The sequence below is a fragment of the Camelina sativa genome, chromosome 8 (genome assembly GCF_000633955.1).
Source record: "Camelina sativa cultivar DH55 chromosome 8, Cs, whole genome shotgun sequence".
NCBI lineage: Eukaryota > Viridiplantae > Streptophyta > Magnoliopsida > Brassicales > Brassicaceae > Camelina > Camelina sativa.
Genome location: NC_025692.1, coordinates 21654822 through 21678064, shown reverse-complemented (window position 1 = coordinate 21678064; position 23243 = coordinate 21654822). Strand labels below are relative to the sequence as shown.

At 35.4% G+C, this 23243-nt stretch overlaps 4 protein-coding genes and 1 long non-coding RNA gene across 5 annotated transcripts; 4 read left to right on the top strand and 1 right to left on the bottom strand.

Moving 5' to 3' along the window:
* LOC104707835 lies at positions 7850-8760 on the top strand. Its single transcript, XR_754709.2, has 4 exons — positions 7850-8056; positions 8171-8333; positions 8436-8491; positions 8586-8760. It is a non-coding gene; the product is annotated as an uncharacterized LOC104707835 (long non-coding RNA).
* On the top strand, positions 12520-15961 carry LOC104707834 (MLO-like protein 1). The gene is made up of 12 exons (XM_010424268.2): positions 12520-12934; positions 13403-13656; positions 13761-13877; positions 13970-14030; positions 14137-14234; positions 14327-14401; positions 14498-14636; positions 14744-14784; positions 14885-15094; positions 15172-15239; positions 15322-15382; positions 15476-15961. The coding sequence occupies exons 1-12, from the start codon at positions 12754-12756 to the stop codon at positions 15761-15763; spliced, it is 1593 nt and encodes a 530-aa protein (XP_010422570.1). The 5' UTR covers positions 12520-12753; the 3' UTR covers positions 15764-15961.
* Positions 16188-17900, top strand: LOC104707832 (tryptophan synthase alpha chain). Its single transcript, XM_010424265.2, has 8 exons — positions 16188-16340; positions 16429-16575; positions 16646-16711; positions 16815-16923; positions 17073-17149; positions 17247-17324; positions 17424-17561; positions 17643-17900. Exons 1-8 carry the CDS (start codon positions 16266-16268, stop codon positions 17778-17780), a joined length of 828 nt encoding a protein of 275 aa, XP_010422567.1. The 5' UTR covers positions 16188-16265; the 3' UTR covers positions 17781-17900.
* On the bottom strand, positions 17828-19718 carry LOC104707833 (V-type proton ATPase subunit F). The gene is made up of 5 exons (XM_010424267.2): positions 19675-19718; positions 19476-19551; positions 18821-18902; positions 18487-18569; positions 17828-18151 (listed from the first exon to the last, which is right to left on the bottom strand). Exons 2-5 carry the CDS (start codon positions 19536-19538, stop codon positions 17993-17995), a joined length of 387 nt encoding a protein of 128 aa, XP_010422569.1. The 5' UTR covers positions 19539-19551; positions 19675-19718; the 3' UTR covers positions 17828-17992.
* LOC104707831 (probable serine/threonine-protein kinase At1g01540) lies at positions 20026-21791 on the top strand. Its single transcript, XM_010424264.2, has one exon. The coding sequence runs from the start codon at positions 20095-20097 to the stop codon at positions 21592-21594; it is 1500 nt and encodes a 499-aa protein (XP_010422566.1). The 5' UTR covers positions 20026-20094; the 3' UTR covers positions 21595-21791.

Genomic DNA, 23243 nt, shown 5'->3' with positions numbered 1-23243 from the left:
AAAATTATATGTCGGTTTGGGTTTACAAATGAGATGGTTAGGGTTTAGATTTTATAAGTAGAACGAAATTATATGTCGGTTTGGATTTACAAATGAGATGGTTAGGCTTTAGATTTTACAATTAGAAGGAAATTATATGTCGGTTTGGGTTTACAAATTAGATGGTTAGAGTTTAGATTTTACAATTAGAATGAAATTATATATCGGTTTGGGTTTATAAATAAGCGGTTTAAGTTTTTAATTTTATAATAATGTATACAGATTTTGTTTCATTATTTTATAAGTAGGTGAATAAATAGGTTCTTAAATATATTATGAGATGTCATATTCTCATTGGCTAAAATAAGGAGAATTGAACAAAAAGGTTCACCTTAGGAGTGAACCCAAGAATTGTTCAATTTTTTGGGCTGTTAGCCCTTAATAATATTTTCGGCTATTGCCTGATTTTGACAGTTATTAGTAGTAAATTAGTAATCTTCTTTTGTGGTTCTTAGTAATCTTTCGTAACACGACACTGAAATATTACGTCAAAAACAGGTCTGAGTTTGGGTTTCTTTCACATGTGAATGCAATCAAGCGAAACCCTAGAGCCTCCTTCTCAAGAATGGGTAGGAATAAATGAACTTTGTTCCGTGAAAGCCTATGTTCAGGCGCAACAACAGAAAAAAACACTATAATCAAGCCAAGTATAAAGGCTCTTAAGACTCTTACACTCAAACTTACTCACTCCAGCTTGAATGAAACTCTTTACCAAGCCTTAGTATTTATATTACAAGTCTTAGGGAATATTACATAGAATATTCCTTAAGATATTTTTATGCTTTATTTTACAATCCTCTATTTATTCAACTCTCTACTTTATTTTACAACCCTCCATTTATTCAACTATCTCCTAACCATGTACTTCACTATCATATATCACACACTTATTATTTATTCCCCCTATTTCCAAAAGAGAGGCGACGTTTATCTTATCTGTTGTCGTCTTCTTCACTATCTGAGGCGACTTCTATGACGTAGATCTTTTGGCCTGGAATGTATCGCTTTATTTTGTATTTTTTCCCTTCAACTCTGTAGACCGGATGATCTGGATTTGATTGTGGCCATGCGTATTGATCATGAAAGCCTGCTAACACTTGTCGTATTTCTCCAGCGAATCCTAGCAGGTAGACGTGTCTGTTGTGCCAATGTGCTGTGTGAGGACAAAGAAGATTAGGGTCAACTTCAGATTCATTAAATCCATTCAATAATGCAATTTGCTTTGCGCGTTGATGGAAGTTTCCCGAGGCAAAAGCATCATTATTGTAGCTTGTCTCAACGTTCGCATCATATTTCTTTAGGATAATGATTTCCCCGTCTTGTTCTTCTTGGATTGTAGTGATCCTGAACGTGACAAGTATATCCAACTCAGGCTGTGCACGAACATGTTCTTGCCACCAGGTAACATCATGGAATAATATGAGCCACTTGTATAGTAATTTGTAATGCGCCTTTCGTCTAGTCAATATGCATTTCGCCAAGTACTGGAGCAGTTGAATTTTGTGGATGAGGACTGCAATAGTGTAAAGATCTGCCATGTACCAAAGTAGGAGATATGCTTCTATAGGAAACCGGCCATAATGAGCAGGGCTCATATGGATGTTGGTAAGGAAGGGATAGGCCGGGTGGTAAGGGAGGCCAAGAAGTGGACCCTGATCAAGACCATACCGGTGTATATAAAGCTTTAGGAAACCATGCAGTGTCTCAATCCCTCTGTAGATAAATACATTGTCGAGTAACGATTCTCTTATTCTATGCGGCATATCGGCAATCTTTTTCCGCAGGTTATCTTCTGTTGGATTGTGTGGACTAAGGGTGTATATCATGGGTACTATTGTCGAGATTTGACGCTGAGTTCTTGAAAAAAAATCTGGGAGGAAGTTGTCTTTTCCTTTGATGTGTTTAACATCGAATTTCCACTGGGAAAACCAACTTGCTCACCTGAGTAATTGAGCTTGTGGTAGTACCTTCTGCTTGAACTGAATAATTTTTGGAAAGGATGACATGTCCGTCTCGATGAGGAAATGTTGGCCCACCAAATGAAACTCAAATTTTTCTATTCCTCTTTTGACAGCGAGTATCTCCTTGTAAGTAGAATGGTAGTGTTTTTCGCTATCTTTGAAGACTCCACTTTTATAGCCACATATATGTCTTTTCCCTTTCTCGTCTTCTTCTAAGAGTATTGCTCCCCAATAGCAATCACTTGCGTCCGTCTGCAGAATTTTTTTTCCTTTTGCTGGGAATTTTAGTGCTGGTAAAATTGTGGAAATTTTCTTCAATTCTTTTACTGCTTCTGTGCATTTCTGGCTCCAAGGAGGGTCATCTTTCTTGAGTTGAGCAGAGAGAACCGATCTGTGTTTTGCAAGACCATGAATGAAATCCGACATATAATTGACAATCCCCAGAAACTGTTGGACTTGCTTGAAAGATAGTCGTTCATCTGGAAACTCATTGAGTTGGGTGGCAATGTGAGGTTGGAGGTAGTATTCTCCCTTGGATATGTGCATTCCCAGAAAATCAATCTCCGTTTCTCCGATCACCATTTTCTTTTCTGATAGCATAATACCGTATTTTTGTACGATACTGTGGAACTTTGCCAATAATGAAGTGTGGGAATCTATGTCTGGCGAGAATAGCAGAATATCGTCGATATACACCAGCGCATTTGGGAGGATAGGCTCGAATATCTTGATCATAGCTTTTTGGAATAATGAAGGAGCTACCTTTAGTCCAAAAGGCATGACTTTCCAGTGGTAATGACGATCTGGTACACAAAATCCCGTCTTTGGTCTGTCCTCTGGTTTGATTCCAAGCTGCCAAAATCCTGCTTTTAAGTCAAACTTGGAGAAGATTTGTGCTTGCGGGAGTTTTTGGAATAACACTTCTCTCTTTGGCAAAGGAAACTTGTCATCGGCAAGGAAATGGTTGAGTGGTTGATAGTTGATGACTAATCTGAGTTTTCCTCGCACCTGTTCAGCCCGTTTGTTGACGTAGAATGCTTCGCATGCCCAAGGTGAAGTGGTCTTCTCAATGAGGTCTTCTTTCTGGAGTTGGTCAATCTCTTCGAGTGCAAGATTGTAGTGATCTGGGTTCATTCCTGGGTGACTTGCTTTAGTTGGGTTGATATCCTCATTCTTCTTGAAGGGTAAGGATATGAAGAAATCTGGATTCTTCCATAAAGGAGATGAGCATTTTGTGAGAAACTCCGAATGAGATGTGGCGCAAGACGTCTTTGCAATTTCTTCTTTTATGGGATTAAGCATCTCCATAGGGTATAGATGAGACACCGTTGTCCAAGGTAGCAGCTGATTTTTGTGTTTGAGACCTTTCGGGTGCCAAGAAACTCTCCGAAGACTATGAAGGATGTCAAATCCAAGTATAAAGTCCTTTCCAGGGACTTCAAAACCATATACTTTGGATTTAATCATGTATCCGGGGAAAAATTGGATGTAAATTGGCTTGCTGATAAGAGAGATATGAAATATCTGGCCGTTGGCTGCTTTGAAAGCGACTGAACATGAATTCCAATGTGAGGCTGGGAGGAGGTCTGGTTTGATGATGGATGAAGCAGCTCCAGTGTCAAAATAGGCAATGACCGGTATTGGTTTATCATACTTGTTTGGGAAGATGTAGATCTTGGCATTTGGAGATGGTTGGGTTAGATACATCAATTTTTCTTGATGTGATTGCTCTACTTTGCAGAAATCGAATGTGTAGAGGTCAAACAACATGAATTGGTCGTCTATATCGCTTTCATCTCCAGTATCCTCTTCTGAAGATTCATCTTCTAATTCCATACCCATTCCAAGAAATGTATCATCAGTTGGTTCATCATCAAGGGAAAAGATGGATTCAATATCTGAGTCGTCAATATCTTCAACTTGTGCCAAGTAGCCAAGGAGGTTGTCTCTATTCTTCTTGTTAGGACACTGTTTCGCATAATGTCCCTTCTTCTTGCAGATGTAACATCTGTCTGATTTTTTGAAACCTCTTTGAGTTTTCTTTCCGAAGTTCAGAAACCAAAGAGTTTTAGAAACCAAAAGAGTTTTAGACAAAGTTCAATTTACTCTTTAGACAAAGAGTTTTAGAAACCAAAAGAGTTTTAGAAACCAAAAGAGTTTTAGACAAAGTTCAATTTACTCTTTAGACAAAGAGTTTTAGAAACCAAAAGAGTTTTAGAAACCAAAAGAGTTTTAGACAAAGTTCAATTTACTCTTTGTCTAAAACTCTTTTGGTTTCTAAAACTCTTTGGTTTCTGAACTTTAGGAAGAAAACTCAAAGAGGTTTCAAAAAAATCAGACAGATGTTACATCTGCAAGAAGAAGGGACATTATGCGAAACAGTGTCCTTACAAGAAGAAGAGAGACAACCTCCTTGGCTACTTGGCACAAGTTGAAGATATTGACGACTCAGATATTGAATCCATCTTTTCCCTTGATGATGAACCAACTGATGATACAGTTCTTTCAATGGGTATGGAATTAGAAGATGAATCTTCATAAGAGGATACTGGAGATGAAAGAGAAATAGACGACCAATTCATGTTGTTTGACCTCTACACATTCGATTTCTGCAAAGTAGAGCAATCACATCAAGAAGAATTGATGTATCTAACCCAACAATCTCCAAATGCCAAGATCTACATCTTCCCAAACAAGTATGATAAACCAATACCGGTCATTGCCTATTTTGACACTAGAGCTGCTTCATCCATCATCAAACCAGACGTCCTCCCAGCCTCACATTGGAATTCATGTTCAGTCGCTTTCAAAGTAGCCAACGACCATATATTTCATATCTCTCTTATCAGCAAGCCAATTTACATCCAACTTTTCCCCGGATACATGATTAAATCCAAAGTATAGGTTCTGAACTTCCTGGAAAGGACTTTATACTTGGATTTGACATCCTTCATAGTCTTCGGAGAGTTTCGTGGCACCCGAAAGGTCTCAAACACAAAAAGCAGCTGCTACCTTGGACAACGGTGTCTCATCTATACCCTATGGAGATGTTTAATCCCATAAAAGAAGAAATCGCAAAGACGTCTTGCGCCACATCTCATTCGGAGTTTCTCACAAATTGCTCATCTCCTTTATGGAAGAATCCAGATATCTTCATACCCTTACCCTTCAAGAAGAATGAGGATATCAACCCAACTAAAGCAAGTCACCCAGGAATGAACCTAGATCACTACAATCTTGCACTCGAAGAGATTGACCAACTCCAGAAAGAAGACCTCATTGAGAAGACCACTTCACCTTGGGCATGCGAAGCATTCTACGTCAACAAACAGGCTGAACATGTGCGAGGAAAACTCAGATTAGTCATCAACTATCAACCACTCAACCATTTCCTTGCCGATGACAAGTTTCCTTTGCCAAAGAGAGAAGTGTTATTCCAAAAACTCCCGCAAGCACAAATCTTCTCCAAGTTTGACTTAAAAGCAGGATTTTGGCAGCTTGGAATCAAATCAGAGGACAGACCAAAGACGGGATTTTGTGAACCAGATCGTCATTACCACTGGAAATTCATGCCTTTTGGACTAAAGGTAGCTCCTTCATTATTCCAAAAAGCTATGATCAAGATATTCGAGCCTATCCTCCCGAATGCGCTGGTGTATATCGACGATATTCTGCTATTCTCGTCAGACATAGATTCCCACACTTCATTATTGGCAAAGTTCCAGAGTATCGTACAAAAATACAGTATTATGCTATCAGAAAAGAAGATGGTGATCGGAGAAACAGAGATTGATTTTCTGGGAATGCACATATCCAAGGGAGAATACTATCTCTAACCTCACACTGCCACCCAACTCAATGAGTTTCCAGATGAACGACTATCTTTCAAGCAAGTCCAACAGTTTCTGGGGATTGTCAATTATATGCCGGATTTCATTCATGGTCTTGCAAAACACAGATCGGTTCTCTCTGCTCAACTCAAGAAAGATGACCCTCCTTGGAGCCAGAAATGCACAGAAGCAGTAAAAGAATTGAAGAAAATTTCCACAACCTTACCAGCACTAAAAATCCCAACAAAAGGAAAAAGAATTCTGCAGTCGGATGCAAGTGATTGCTATTGGGGAGCAATACTCTTAGAAGAAGACGAGAAGGGGAAAAGACATATATGTGGCTATAAAAGTGGAGTCTTCAAAGATAGCGAAAAACACTACCATTCTACTTACAAGGAGATAATCGCTGTCAAAAGAGGAATAGAAAAATTTGAGTTTCATTTGGTGGGCCAACATTTCCTCATCGAGATGGACATGTCATCCTTTCCAAAAATGATTCAGTTCAAGCAGAAGGTACTACCACAAGCTCAGTTACTCAGGTGGGCAAGTTTGTTTTCCCAGTGGAAATTCGTTGTTAAACACATCAAAGGAAAAGACAACTTTCTCCCAGATTTTCTTTCATGAACTCAGCGTAAATCTCGACAATAGTACCCATGATATATACCCTCAGTCCAGACAATCCAACAGAAGATAACCTGCGGAAAAAGATTGCCGATATGCCGCATGGAATAAGAGAATCGTTACTCGACAATGTATTGATCTACAGAGGGATTGAGACACTACATGGTTTCCTAAAGCTTTATATACACCGATATGGTCTTGATCAGGGTCCACTTCTTGGCCTCTCTTACCACCCGACCTATCCCTTCCTTACCACCATCCATATGAGCCCTGCTCATTATGGCCGGTTTCCTATAGAAGCATACCTCCTACTTTGGTACATGGCAGATCTTTACACTATTGCAGTCCTCATCCACAAAAGTCAACTGCTCCAGTACTTGGCGAAATGCATATTGACTAGACGAAAGGCGCATTACAAATTACTATACAAGTGGCTCATATTATTCCATGATGTTACCTGGTGGCAAGAACATATTCGTGCACAACCTGAGTTGGATATACTTGTCACGTTCAGGATCACTACAATCCAAGAAGAACAAGACGGGGAAATCATTATCCTAAAGAAATATGATGCGAACGTTGAGACAAGCTACAATAATGATGCTTTTGCCTCGGGAAACTTCCATCAACGCGCAAAGCAAATTGCATTATTGAATGGATTTAATGAATCTGAAGTTGACCCTAATCTTCTTTGTCCTCACACAGCACACTAGCACAACAGACACGTCTACCCGCTAGAATTCGCTGAAGAAATACGACAAGTGTAAGCAGGCTTTCATGATCAATACGCATGGCCACAATCAAATCCAGATCATCCGGTCTACAGAGTTGAAGGGAAAAAATACAAGATAAAGCGATACATTCCAGGCCAAAAGATCTACGTCACAGAAGTCGCCTCAGACAGTGAAGAAGACGACAACAAATAAGATAAACGTCGCCTCTCTTTTGGAAACAAGGGGAATAAATAATAAGTGTGTGATATATGATAGTGAAGTATATGGTTATGAGAGAGTTGAATAAATGGAGGGTTGTAAAATAAAGTAGAGAGTTGAATAAATGGAGGGTTGTAAAATAAAGCATAAAAATATCTTAAGGAATATTCTATGTAATATTCCCTAAGACTTGTAATATAAATACTAAGGCTTGGTGAAAAGTTTCATTCAAGCTGGAGTGAGTAAGTTTGAGTGTGAGAGTCTTAAGAGCCTTTATAATCTTTTGAGTGTTTTAATAATAAAATATATTCTCTTGGTAAAAGATCTTTACATAATCATATAATCATTTTCTAAAATACTTCTTAAACACTTTGCATTGATCATAAAAACCTTCTAAGTGGTTGTACCATTATCCATGAGCTTCTCTTTGTTATTTATTTTGGGGTTTTTTTTTTTTTTTTGCCTTCGTTTTCCCCCTTTTTTCCGACTCATTTCAGTTTTTTGGTCTCAAGGTAACAATATGATCATTACCTCTTTCTGATTGTTTTGCCAGATCATATAACATAACAAACACAAAAAACATACAAACAATCGCATTCCTGTACATGAACAAACAGTCGTGTCTTGATACGTTTGGCGGGGATGAAGTTACATACTTACATCACACTATAAGGTAGTATAACCTTATACACTTACATATATGTATATTCAGATTCTAATTTTCACGTGTCTTTAATTTCTCTTTGGTTACATTGTGTTTTTTGTTTTTTTTTATGGATGTGTGTAGTTTACTTATGAAAGCAATTTTGGAGAAGAATTATGCTCTGACGTATGTTACATATGACGTATCAGGCGGTTAATGTAGTATGTATTCACTTCTTAGCTTGTACTACAAAGGAGTTATATATGCACGAGATGTGGCACGAAACTCTCCTTGCCTTTGTGAAATGGTAGTTAAGAAAGAAGAGTTACGTTTGTACGTAAAAAGGTATATACAGAATCAAATTGCAAAATCACTAGCTAGCTCATGTACGAAACCTCTACTCTTTCAGGTACAAGCATGCACTAAGTTGTTTTACCTACTCGATAAGCGCAAACTCACAAGAATGTACGTACGGACCTCTTTTCCTTTGTTTAAATCAAATTCGTCGAACTTTTTGTTTTTTGAACCTTGATTGATGCTTAGTTGCTTAGCTTTGCAGCTGATTACTCCTCAAATTGAGAAAGAGCTCCTACACCCTCCTGATCATGCAGATACTGGTCAAACTCGTTGGACGGCATTGTTGCAAACCTGATAACTTTTGAATTAACTTTTTTTTGTTTTTCAAGTATTGATATCTATAACAAGGGAGTCCTTTTTTCCTAGCCAAACAGATAAAGAATAATTAATATATCCCCCCTATTTTGATAATTTGGAACATCTTAGTTATCAATCTATTCACTAGGCTTAACAAAGCTAATTATCTTGTATAATTTAAAGTAAGGTTCTCTTTTGACAAGTTCTAAAAAGTTGCAATTTGACACTCTTTTTTTATGACATGTGTCATTTTCTTTTTAATATTTTTAGTATATTTTTTCAATTGATTTTATATGACATACATTATATTATTTATATATATATATATATATATATTTAAGTCAAAATCTAATTTGATATTATACATTATAAGATGTTCAATTTATTCTTTAATTTGTGTAGCAAATTTCCCAAAATAATGGTTTTCTCTTTTATTTATTAACTTTAATAGAAATAATTAACATGATAAGATTGTTACATTATTTTTCAATTTGATTCAAACTAAAACTAACTAAAGTATATTTAAATATCTATATATATATATAATTTGTTTTGCTTGAAATTTCTATCATATACTATTAGTCATAGTAACTATTTATATTTGAAAAATAAGAAATGTATTTATTTATTAACCTTCTCACATATTTTATAAAATTTCATATTCTATCACATATTTTGTAACTCTCATATTAATTTGATTAGGTTGAAATTCCTATCATATATTTATAGTTATATTAACTAAAAAATAATAATACTCAAAACAACTAATAAATGTATTTTTGGTGAACATTCTCTCATATTTTAGTAAATTTCATTCTATCACATCTATTGTAACTCTCATATTATTAATCATATCCATATTTAAAATACTAAATTTCATTTTATTGAATTTCTTTACTTCTGTTATATGTTGACAGTACTTTTGTAACTTCCATAATATTATTAGTATTGTAATGAATGACTAATAACAATTAGAAACATTAATATGTAATCAATTTATAATAGGCTTTTAACTCCAAATTTTCCTATAAAAAGAAAGACACACATCTCAATAACCTTCATATCTCAAACCTCACATAAATTTGTAAATTCTATAATTTTTTGTATTCAACTAACATTATCTTAGTGTTTTTTTTTTGTATAATAAAGTAAGGTTTTCTCAAACTCATACTATAAAAGCTCATGAGTGGCACTCATTCCTCTCAAGATTATATACATAAAAAATATCCTAAAAAAATATCTTAACATTTTAGCAATATCCATTTAGTTATTATATATATATATATATTTCATTGATCAATATTTTATATACTTACCATAGCATTATAATTCCTCAAATAATAATTTGTCGATAATTAAAGAATAAACATTAATATTAAAATTTTGGAAAATTATAGTTATGGTAGTTTTATTTTAAAATAATTTCAAGATATAAAAATATGAAAATATTATAATATTTATTTATTGACAAAAAAATATGATATTTGGTTTACAATTTTTGTGCCAGAAAATCAAATCATTTTTATAAATAATTTCAAGATTTTCAAAAATATGATATTTTATTTTCCTTTAATTTGAATCATAATCAAAAATAATTTCAAGATATAAAACAATATGATATTTTATTTTTCCTTTATTATAATCATAATCACAATTTATTGTATATGTTAATTCTTTAAAATGTAATTCCCCTAATGTTAACCAGAAAAACAAAAACTTATTGATGTAAAAAAAATAACACTCATCATTTTAATACACTTTAATATATTAACTGGAACACAATATATGTTTTATTGGTGTAACGCCCCGACCGTCACCTCTTAGTGGACCACTGGACCTTATGTCAATTTTCAGTCCATGAGCTCAACTTCCTTAATAGATCTCACGTCCTTTTACTAGGTCCGTGAGTCCATCCATATATGATGGTCGGTTTGCTACGTTCGAAAGGCTTTAAAGATTTGTTACCGTCCCTACAAATCATCACATGATCTTTCCCTGTGTTTTGTCCTCACTCGTACAGTTCCGGTAGTCACTTTCCGGAAGGTCACCCATCGTGATACTACTCCAACATAATCACGCTTAACTGCGGAGTTCTCTCATGACCCTTGACCAAAAAGATAAGTGCACTTTGGTGACATAGGTGGCAAAATAAATTATTTTAAAACTCTCCACAAGTCTCTAAAACCGGAGTGTTACAATTCACCTCTACTAACAGATCGCAACATCCTCGTTTGAGTTCGGTTCTGATACCACTTGTAACATCCCAGCTATGATAAAACTTTCAATCTATTTATACATTTTAATGTATTAATTCAATACAATTTATGTTTTACAAAAAATAAGAAAAACACAAAAAAAATCTATAGTATATTTTTCTGAAATATAATCATAACTAGTTCTCACGATGTTAGATCCAAAAAAAACTGAAAACCTCTATCCTAAACATATATTGATACCACAAATTTTTTTATAAATAGCAAGACAATTTTTTTTTCAAACATCATATTTTGTGTCTCACATAAAATTTTAAATTTTGTAACAATATTAATGTTAATTATTATTGAATGTATTTTAAAATAACTAAAGATATTTTATTTCGTTTATATTATCCATGCCGTGGGACTTTATCTAGTATATGCTGAGGTCTAACATTAGCATATCTTTCATATGCTTTCATCGTATTAGTTTTGAATGTATTCGTTAACTATTTGTACATGTTTTAGGTGTGTGCCTCGCCATACCCATTCTTGAATTAGCACTTAAATGTATCAACTCGCAGGGGCAAAAGTGGTATTTTAGGTCAAAACCACAACCGACAGTACTGTTGCTTCTTTTTTTTTTTTTTGATAAACCGACACTGTTGCTAAAGTGTTGTAGAGGAGGATTCAACAGATTTGTGGGTGACTTGAAACCAGGTAGCAGCATCACACAAGATCTTTGATCTTTCCTCGTTTTCAAAGTTAGTATGTAATATAAAATTGGTATTTTAAGCACTACTACTCGAACCGGACAACGGGTAGGAGTAGAACTATCCGACAAAAGATGACTCGACTGTTGACCACATGCAAATTAATTGACAGCGATCGCTCTCTTGTGAGTGGAAGGAATCTAAAGTTCTGTATATTTTCTTACATTCCTTTAAAAAACTGAGACAAAATGAAAAATTTAGGAAATGTGAACTGGAGAGAATATATAAAGTGACTAAACTAAAAAATAAACAAAAAAGAAGGGAATATTCGAATGTTATGTAATGTAACTTTGATTACATAATTTAATGTTAATGATTATGATGAGTGTGTGTATTTATTAGTCATGTAGTGAATGCTTTTAAATTTTAATTTCACACGGCAACAGAAAACGAAACGAATAATATGGAAACTAAAAAGTGGAAAAACGCGTTTCCTAATTTACCGCACAGTTTTTTTTTTTTTTTTAAATAGTATAATGATTAACTAAATTTCTTAAAAATATTAATAGTAGTACATATAATAGAGTAGAAGATTATGGAACATAATCCATCATTAATCTTTATTACCTTTAGTGTTTGACAAAACACCAAATCACTGTATTAAAAATAAAAAAGGTCCAAAAAGAACCTGAGTGTGATTAGTGAATGATCTTAAACTATAATTTCACACGGGAATAGAAAAAAACGAAATGAATAATATGGAAACTGAAAAGTGGAAAAACGCGTTTCCTAATTTGCCGCACAGATTATTTTGTTTAGTATAATGATTTAACTAAATTTCTTAAAATGGTTATTAATAGTACATATTTAAAACCTAATTGAGTTGAAGATTATGTAACATAATCCATAATTAATCTTATTTACCTTTAGTGTTGAGAAAACACCAAATTACTGTATTAATAAATAAAAAGGTCCAAAAAAAATCTGTCTCACTCATTCATAATTCATTCATCTTCTCATCTTCCTTGCTCGACCCGACAATCCAATCCACTAATCCAGTGTGGTTTAGAAAAAAGACTCTTCCTTTGTCCGATTTGTTTTTATAAATTCTCTTCCTTTTTTTTTTCTTGTTTGGAATCTTACAAGGAAACAAAAAACAGAGAAAATGGGTCACGGAGGAGAAGGGATGTCACTTGAATTCACTCCGACGTGGGTCGTCGCCGGAGTTTGTACCGTCATCGTCGCGATTTCGCTTGCTGTGGAGCGTTTGCTTCATCATTTCGGTACTGTTCTTAAGAAGAAGAAGCAAAAACCCCTTTACGAAGCTCTTCAAAAGGTTAAAGAAGGTACACAACACCCATCAATACACAACAAAAAAAAACCCTTTTTTTTTTTGTGAGTGGGTTCCACGGATCTTTTGCGTTACTTCTGGTTCCTTTTGCCAAATTGTTCTTCAGTTTTGGTTTTTATTCCTGTGTTATCATTAAACAGTGTTTTAACCTTTTGATTAAGGTTCACATGACTGCAAATTGTTGTTTTATGCCTTATGTGGTGGATATGTCAGATTTTGTTGTAGGCTGAGTCTTTAAAGTTTGATACTTTTACTGTTTTTTGTATTGCTTTCGTGCAAATTTGTTTGATCAATGACAAATTTTATTAGTATTGCAGAGTTGCTGTTGTTAATAGTGAGATGTGATTGTATCAGATTATAAGCAGCTTTGTTGTATTAAAAGCTAAAAGCTTTACTACTTTTTATTGTGTTGCTTTGGTGAATTTTTTTTGGCTCTCTGATATATCATTTTGGGGAATTGCAGAGCTGATGTTGTTGGGGTTCATATCGCTGTTACTGACGGTGTTCCAAGGACTCATTTCCAAATTCTGTGTGAAAGAAGATGTGCTTATGCATATGCTTCCATGTTCTCTAGATTCAAGAGCAGAAGCTGAGGCAAGTGGACATAAAAACGTTACTGCAGAAGAACATTTTCAGAGTTTCTTACCTATTGTTGGAACCACAAGGCGTCTACTAGCTGAACATGCTGCTGCGGCAGTTGGTTATTGTAGCGAAAAGGTAAATTAAAATACTTATGGGGTCTCGTTATAATCTTTTTTTGGGTGTTTCTCTTGCTAATTCTTGATTAAATCACTACTTACTTCTCGCCCTCTTGTTGTCAGCAAAAAGTACCATTGCTTTCACTTGAGGCATTGCACCATCTGCATATCTTCATCTTCGTCCTCGCCATATCCCATGTGACCTTTTGTGTCCTCACAGTTGTTTTTGGAAGCACCAGGGTGAGCGTTAATTAACCACATAGAAGTTTCTTACATTCATCTGTCAGTTAATGCACCATGATTCTTTATTCATGTTTTCTATGTTAATGCAGATCCACCAATGGAAGAAATGGGAGGATATGATTGCAGACGAGAATTTTGACCCTGAAACAGGTACTACTACATTACACAAGTTATTCGTTTTATCAGTATATGTATATACAAAATTCATGAAGATGCTAGTAGCATCTTGTTTGATTATTTGCTGTGCCTTTTGCAGCTCTGAGGAAAAGAAGGGTCACCCATGTACAGAACCATGCTTTTATTAAAGAGCATTTTCTTGGTATTGGTAAAGACTCAATCATTCTCGGATGGACGGTATGGTGTTTTCAAATTACATTGCTTGTTTTATTTCTGTTATCTATCCTTTGTAACCACCCAATATTGAGATCCCGTTGTTTACATAACAGCAATCCTTTCTTAAGCAATTCTATGGATCTGTGACGAAATCAGATTATGTGACTTTACGTCTTGGTTTCATTACGGTAAAATTTTGATTATTTTTCAAAAGTTGAATATTGGTAATGGAAATAAGTTGCTTTGGTCAGTTAGAGACTCTCATCTATTTGGCTGTTTTGCAGACACATTGTAAGGGAAATCCTAAGCTTAATTTCCACAAGTATATGATGCGTGCTCTGGAGGATGATTTCAAACAAGTTGTTGGTATTAGTTGGTATCTTTGGATCTTCGTCGTCATCTTCTTGTTGCTCAATGTTAATGGTATGCTTCATAAATTCATTTTCTTATGTCTAGTTTTGATCTAATGAAACGCTTTTTTTCAAATATAAATTGGAGTCCTTTTATATCGAAGCTACACTATCTTGCAGGATGGCACACATATTTCTGGATAGCCTTCATTCCCTTTATTGTGAGTCAATTGTTTATTTCCCCATTTCGTTTTCTCAGACTGCTGAAATCTTCTTTCAGTTAAAACTTACTTTTGTCCCTATGTTTTTGAACATCCAAAGCTGCTTCTTGCTGTGGGAACAAAGTTGGAGCATGTGATTTCGCAGTTAGCTCACGAAGTTGCAGAGAAACATGTAGCTATTGAAGGAGACTTAGTGGTGAAACCCTCTGATGAGCATTTCTGGTTCAGCAAACCTCAAGTTGTTCTCTACTTGATCCATTTTATCCTTTTCCAAAATGCTTTCGAGATTGCGTTTTTCTTTTGGATTTGGGTAAGTCAGGTTCTTTAAGAAAAAAACAAAACTCCAAGATTCACCTATAATGGTTAAGACTAATAAGTATATTCTAGGTTACATACGGCTTCGACTCGTGCATTATGGGACAGGTGAGATACATTGTTCCAAGATTGGTCATCGGGTAAGCAAAAGTTTCATACATTGTTGATATGTTTCAGTTAATAAATCTCGTTTTATACCAATATATTTCTTCTTTTATTTAGGGTCTTCATTCAAGTGCTTTGCAGTTACAGTACACTGCCACTTTATGCCATTGTCTCACAGGTGAAAAACTAGTTTCAACTATAAAGCTTCAGAATCTTTTGGTCTAGTTTTTAAAATTTCTGAAGAAGTGACCGTCCTCTTATGTTACAACAGATGGGAAGTAGCTTCAAGAAAGCTATATTTGAGGAGAATGTGCAGGTTGGTCTTGTTGGTTGGGCACAGAAAGTAAAGCAAAAGAGAGAACTAAAAGCTAGTAATGGAACCGAAGGAGGCTCCCAGGCTGGTCCTGATTCTGGTTCTGGTTCTGCTCCTGCTCCTGGTGCTGGTTCTGGTCCTGCTCCTGGTCCTGGTGCAGGGTTTGCAGGGATTCAGCTCAGCAGATTAAGAAACAACGCAGCAGGGGACACAAACAACGAGATTACACCTGATCATAAGAATTGAGCAGCAGAGATATATTTTCTTGAAAATATCATTATCAGATTTTAGCATCAAGGGCCGGCATTGTTTTTATACACAAGTTATAGTGACATGATTTTTTATATTTTGTTACAAAGTTACTCTATTGGGATTAGAATTGGGAATTGAATCTGATTGTATATTGTATTATTTGGAACATCGTAGTTAGGGATGCCCATTCTAGATGTTGGTTCAGTTCCGGTTTAATTATTTTGGTATTCGGGTTATAAATTTTAGATACCAATGGAAAACCAATTTTTTATTCAGTTGGAATTTGTGTTTTTATTCTACAGTGTTGGAAAGACTTTTGTGTTAAACCGGATCTCCAGTTTGATTTTCAAATCGGTTTATATTTTGTTCGGTTCGAATGATTAAACCGGTATTGTGTTGACGTTTTGATTCTAGTTCTGCAAAAGAGAGTCAAAGCCACTCACTCTACTCGCGCTTAAGTCGCTACTTTCATCTTCTTCTTCGAAAGCTCAGCACAATGGATTCTCTTAAGAACCGTCCCACCACGGTTGGTCTATCAGAGACTTTCGCAAGGTTAAAGAAACAAGGCAAAGTATGTAACTTCTCTTCAAAAATCCCCAAAGTTTCAATTTTGATTCCTCCCCAGACTCTGATCTGGGGGCTTTTCGATACTTTTACAGGTGGCTCTGATTCCATATATCACAGCTGGTGATCCAGATCTTTCTACTGCAGCAAAAGCTCTTAAAGTGCTTGATTCGTGTGGCTCGGACATTATTGAACTCGGTGTTCCATACTCTGATCCATTGGCTGATGGTCCAGCAATCCAGGTTCGATCCACAGAAGCAGCAAACTTTCAATCTTATTCTGAATATATAAACCTTCTCGTTCTTGGTTTAGGCTGCTGCGAGACGTTCGTTGCTTAAAGGAACCAACTTTAACTCCATTATCACTATGCTTAAAGAGGTGTGTCTTGGTTTTGCTTTTGTTTACTTTACCTCCTCTCGTAGCCTTTGTGGTTTTAGTTTTCTTAAGAAAGAGACTCTTTTTTATATTCCAAATTTCTCAGGTTATCCCTCAGTTATCTTGTCCAATTGCATTGTTTACGTATTACAATCCAATCCTGCGCCGGGGAATCGAGAACTATATGACTATTATTAAAGATGCTGGAGTTCATGGTACATTTAACATTTTCATCTTTTCTCCTAAGTAACTGCTTATTCTTTTTGCAGGGCTCAGTTTTGACACCATTTGCTTCCATTTATTTGTGGTTATTGTCTTCTCTATATTAACAGTTTGTTTTACATAACATGGTGTCTCTTCATAGGCCTTCTTGTTCCTGATGTTCCACTCGAGGAGACTGAGACTCTGCGGATTGAAGCTCGGAAGCAGCAGATTGAACTAGTAAGTTATTTTCCTCTAGCTGTCACAAAGACATCATATTTCGTAGCAAACTGTTTTCTTCTATTTTTACCCTATTATATACTATATTGTCCTCAAGGTATTGCTCACAACACCCACAACCCCGAAAGAACGAATGAACGCCATTGTTGAAGCATCTGAAGGATTTATCTATCTCGTAAGAATCAGCGTTTCACGATTCTTTAGATTAGTACATGATGATGTGTGTAAGTTCGTGTTCTTATGCGTGTGAATGTTATTATCGAGGTCTTTTCAGGTAAGTTCAGTAGGAGTTACAGGTACAAGAGAGTCTGTTAACGAACAAGTTCAATCTCTTCTACAACAAATCAAAGAGGCAACAAGCAAACCCGTCGCGGTTGGATTTGGCATATCAAAACCTGAGCATGTGAAACAGGTTGGGCTGCATAATCACTGGATTACCAATATCTCGGCAATAGGATTTGCTAGCCTGACGTGGTTTGTTTTAACATTACAGGTAGCTGAATGGGGAGCAGACGGAGTCATTGTGGGTAGCGCCATGGTTAAGATCTTAGGCGAGTCTGAATCACCTGAGCAAGGACTTAAGGAGCTAGAAGTCTTCACTAAATCTTTAAAGTCTGCTCTGGTTTCTTGATTTTCGAATACACAATGATTCTTCTCTTTATTCAATGCAAAGAACCAGATGAAGCCACCAGTGCTTCTTAATATTATAACATCCATCCATCTCCAAATAAAAATCAAGAGTTTTACATTATTGTAAAGTTTTCGGGTTCCGAAGGAGAAAATACAAGAATATCAAAAACAAACAAATGATATAGGCGCAACAAGCGTGCAGAACGCATATGTTTAACGCTGTGACACGGATTCTGCAGAGAAGAGGTACTTGACACGGGAAAGAACTGAATCATGAGCAGGATCATAGGGATGGTCCTTGGAAGGGATCTCCAAGATTGCAGGAACTGGCTTGTTGTAGCTATCCACCAAGAACCGGATCATATTGGCAATCTACAAGTATGAAATTTTCTCATTATGTTTTTGACACCGTAGGAAAAAAACAGACTTTAAATTAGTATAGCTATAGCACATAGGAATAGAGCCCATGTTGTTTCAAGCTCATAAATGATATGTCTCTAAGGGCTGTTGCAAAGTGACCTCATCTTATGTTCCAATGATATACTATTTACTGGGAAAAAGATAGTCACTAATGGCAGTAAACATAAGGGGCTCTATAAAGTGGAGGAGTACAAGTCATGAACTCTTTGATAAAGACTAAAATAAAACAGCACACACAGCAGTAAAGATGAGTAACAAGTGTACTGAAATTGGAGGAGAGCACTTACATATTGGCTTAAAAGAATGATAGCGATATCATCCCTTGCTGAGAATTCCTTGAAAGCATCCTCAATTTGTCTCACAGTTGTCTCTAAAAGGCAAGAAAAAAGCGAAATAAAGGAAAAATCACTTAATGTAGAAGACTAGAGGGCAATTTGATACAATTCTACAGAAATGGAAGTTAGGAAAGTTATCTCCTAACAAGATCACAGAAAAAATTGAATTGATGCAAAACATCCACTAACTCGATTTTATCAAAGGGACACATAACACTTTGAGACAAGTGACATAATTTGATTAATGATTGAAAACAATATCTTTCCTAAAGATCCAAAAACATACTTGAATCCACGATGAGGTAATTAGTCTTCCTCCTTATGTCAACATTACCAACTCCAGCCATCAAAAATCCAACTATAGTGTCCTGTACACAAAAATTTTAGCCAAGTAAGAGACGTTGGAAATTACAAAATGGTCACTACCAACAGATAGTTCTAAACAATTCTGCCACTGATTTCACCAGTAATAGTCAATGTACAAGGAGGAACTTGCAAGCTAAGTCACAAATAAGGGAAAAGACATAGTCTTTCTGGTGGAATACAATTGAATAAATCCAATTCTTATGCCAGAACAGTTGAAACTAACACAGAAAACCTAAATCCCTTGTTATGGTGGATTCAACAACATGTAGCAGATGAGATCATCATTGTCAGATCTGATCTGATCCGAAATCAAGAGATATACAAAAACTTAAGAAAAAGCTAATCTAGGGAGTGACCACTACCAAAAAGATTACAAATTTCACAAACAAATCCAAAGTCTATGTACCCAACATAACGCATTGATTTAGTCCAGATCATCAAATCTCAGAGATTCAAAACTCAACACAGTGAGATCCCCAAAAACCAACATTTTCTAAACAATCAAAACCACGAAGCCTCAAATCCGTCATCAAAAAGATTGAATTTTTTTTTTTCCTTCCGTAATACGAGTTTACCTCATCGGCGATCATTGCGATGAGGGCAGAGTTGCGAGCAGGGATCGGAGCTCTCCCAGCCATATTTTTGATTCAACTGCACACACACACGCAAACCACACAACAACCCAGAAACAAAATCAATCAATCTAGCGAATACAATCATCGACACTAAAGATAGAGAAGAAAGCTCTTTGATTTTGTTGTACTCATTCATTACCTCTTTTTCTCTGTTCTTCTCGTTTTTTTCGATTTGATCGATAGATAGATAGATTTGTAATCACTACCAAAAAAAAAAAACCTTGGAAGTCAGAACACGATTCAATTGACTATATTACCCCTAACTTATACCCTTATTAACAACACTAACCCTCCTTTAATAATTGCGCTTTAACCATTTAACAGTAAAAAATGGCGAAAGTGTAAATAGTAAAATGATAATGAGTGCAAGTCCCATCAAAGCCAGCTTTTGCCTCTTCAAGGGTACTTTTGTCCTTTCTCTTACCTCTCTTTTGTCTCTACTTCAGACAAAAAACCTCCTGTGATATTATTTTTATATGTGAAGCAGAGCAAAAGCAAAAAAAAAAAAATCTAGAAGGAAGAAGAAGAAGAAGAGTGAGTCAGAGTGGAGCTAGCTGCAATGGCGGATTCTCACTCTCTCAACAACAATCAGCTCTCGAGACACACTTCTATTTTCAATTTGCGTTTATGGGTCGTTCTCGGCGTTTGCGTTGGAGCCGCGATCGTTCTTTTACTCGTTCTCATCTCTCTCTGGTTCGTTTACAGACGAAGCAACAAGAAGAACAAGTCATCTCTCGACCCTTCTTCTTCTTCTTTTTCGAAGTCTCATCATACAATTGTTCCCGTTGTTTCCAAGGAGATTCAAGAGATTCGGGTTGACCCGTCTCGACCTCCGGTTCAACCCGACCCAACGCCAGAGACTCACCAGGACGATACCAAAATTCACATCGAAATCGGGAAAGATCATCGGATTTCGTATCCGGAACGAGGTGGTTGGACTGGTTCCGGGTCGGGTTCGGGGTCGGGTGATCAGGGTTTAATTATGTCGGCGGGTCCCGAGGTTTCTCATTTAGGTTGGGGACATTGGTATACGTTGAGGGAGCTTGAGGTTTCTACTAATGGATTCGCTGACGAGAATGTGATCGGACAAGGAGGGTATGGGATTGTGTATAGAGGTGTTCTTGAGGACAAGTCAATGGTGGCTATTAAGAATCTGCTCAACAACAAAGGACAAGCTGAGAGAGAGTTTAAAGTCGAAGTTGAAGCTATTGGAAGAGTGAGGCACAAGAATCTGGTGAGGTTGCTAGGTTATTGCGTTGAAGGAGCTCATAGGATGTTAGTTTACGAATATGTTGATAATGGGAATTTAGAACAGTGGCTTCATGGTGGTGGTTTGGGATTTAAGAGTCCTCTTACTTGGGAGATTAGAATGAACATTGTTCTTGGAACAGCTAAAGGGTTGATGTATTTACACGAAGGTCTAGAGCCTAAGGTTGTTCACCGCGATATCAAATCAAGTAATATCTTGCTTGACAATCAATGGAACTCGAAAGTTTCAGACTTTGGGCTAGCTAAGCTCTTGGGTTCGGAGATGAGCTATGTGACTACTCGTGTGATGGGTACGTTTGGGTATGTGGCTCCTGAATACGCGAGTACAGGGATGTTGAATGAGAGAAGCGATATTTATAGCTTTGGTGTTTTGGTTATGGAGATCATTTCGGGGAGGAGTCCTGTGGATTATAGCAGGGCTCCGGGAGAAGTGAATCTTGTGGAATGGTTGAAGAGAATGGTGACGAATCGAGATGCGGAAGGGGTTTTGGATCCGAGGATGGTTGAGAAACCGTCGTTAAGGTCATTAAAGCGTACTCTTTTGGTAGCTTTGAGATGTGTTGATCCTAATGCTCAGAAGAGACCAAAGATGGGTCATATCATTCACATGCTTGAAGCTGAGGACTTGGTCTCTAGAGATGATCGGAGAAACTCCGGAGGAGGAGGAATAGAACCGGGAAAGTCACCACGGAGGAAGACAGATGTGAATGAATCAGCGGATGAGAGTGGTAATTCAGTTCTGATCAACAATGACCAATTAGCTTTGGAGAAGGAGAATGAGAATCAGTAATTTTGTTAACTATTTTTAGAAGTTTTGTGTGTTATGTGTGTAGATTTTTGGAAATTTACAATAATTCAAAAAAAAAAAATATATATATATATATATATATGGTTTTTTTTCTTTTCTTTAGATTCAGTCTATTGTAATGTATAGCCTAAAGAGTTAAATAGTGTGTTGTGTTATATTGGATGTTAAGGGTTTTTATTTATTTTTTAAGTTTGTGTATAAAAAGAAATATAGAGAGTGAATTTCATAAATATATTATTAATTATTTTCATAAATACTTTTTAATTTGACGTTTAAAATTGCTTATAACGTGAAAAAATGTCTATGTAAGATCTTTTTTTGTGTGTATATTATTTTAATTCACATAAAATTTTGGATTGAAAAAGATCTACTGTATAATAAATTTTCTCATTAAGCTTAGTGATTTTTTTTAATTGCTTTTGGTGAGATTTATAATTTATTTTATCTTCCGATTTGTGTTTACAAACACAAAATAGAGTGAGTCTCATGATTTTCTGACATATGTTACTTTTGTTGGATTAAAATGTCTTAACGGTTTATGTTTTACTTCTTTATTTACTCGCGGTACACTGTGGGACTAAATTATAAATTATTGTATTTTAAATAATAATTTTTAATTTATTTAGTTTTCAAATTCCCAATTAATTAATTTAAATATAATTAATTTATAATTTTGTTTAGAATGTTTTTTTTCTTCTTACGTTTTATACAGTTTAGAACCTAATTACATTAAATTTGTTATTAGATAGAATATAAAATTTTAAAACTTTTAGTTTTGTATTCTATAATTGAACAGAGGTATATATATGCATATATGGTATGTTAGTGTATATTTTTATGTGTATACAATTTTTTTTTTTTGGAATATTAAGAATGTGTTGTAGTATGTGTAATATTTTGTAGTTCATATACTAAATAATTTATAAGTTAATTTTCCAAACTATGACTACAAATCTATAATATATGAAATAAACTATTAATTTTAGTGTTGGTTCTATAGTCCAGACCCGCCATGCTAGGCGGATCACGCAACATGTTCAAAGATTTTTAATCCGCAAAAACTCATCATACGAAACCCGTAAAAGTAAAATATAGTATGTGAGGCTAAAAGTCACTTTTTATCAAATCAATTTTTCAAATTTTTATCAAGTAAAAAATAATATTTGGGTTCAACCTCTTCATTCATCTCCTTATAAAATAAAGAAATAAAATTTGTATACATTTGCTATTATGTTTGTTACCTTTTAAAACACTTAGTTTCTATAAAAAAAATCGAATATAGGTAGAATTAATTTGTTTATTAAATTAATTATTTAATGTAATAATATGTTTGTAAATACTAAATAGATTCCAAATTCAGGATTTATTTACTAAATGTCTTTAAAAATGGATATATAAATTTATTTAATAGTGAAGGTAAAAGTCTTCGGAGAGAGAGAGATGTCTAACGGTTTATGGTTATGTTAATTTCCTTATTTATTTCAGCCAGCTCTATCTAGACTTCGTGCTTAAACTTGAGGAAATAATAGGAAAGTGACATTTGAACGAAACATTGAATTTCCTGGAAGCTGCCACTTTCAATAAACTATATACGTATGTCGTCTGACATTTTCTTCTTTCATGATAGTTCA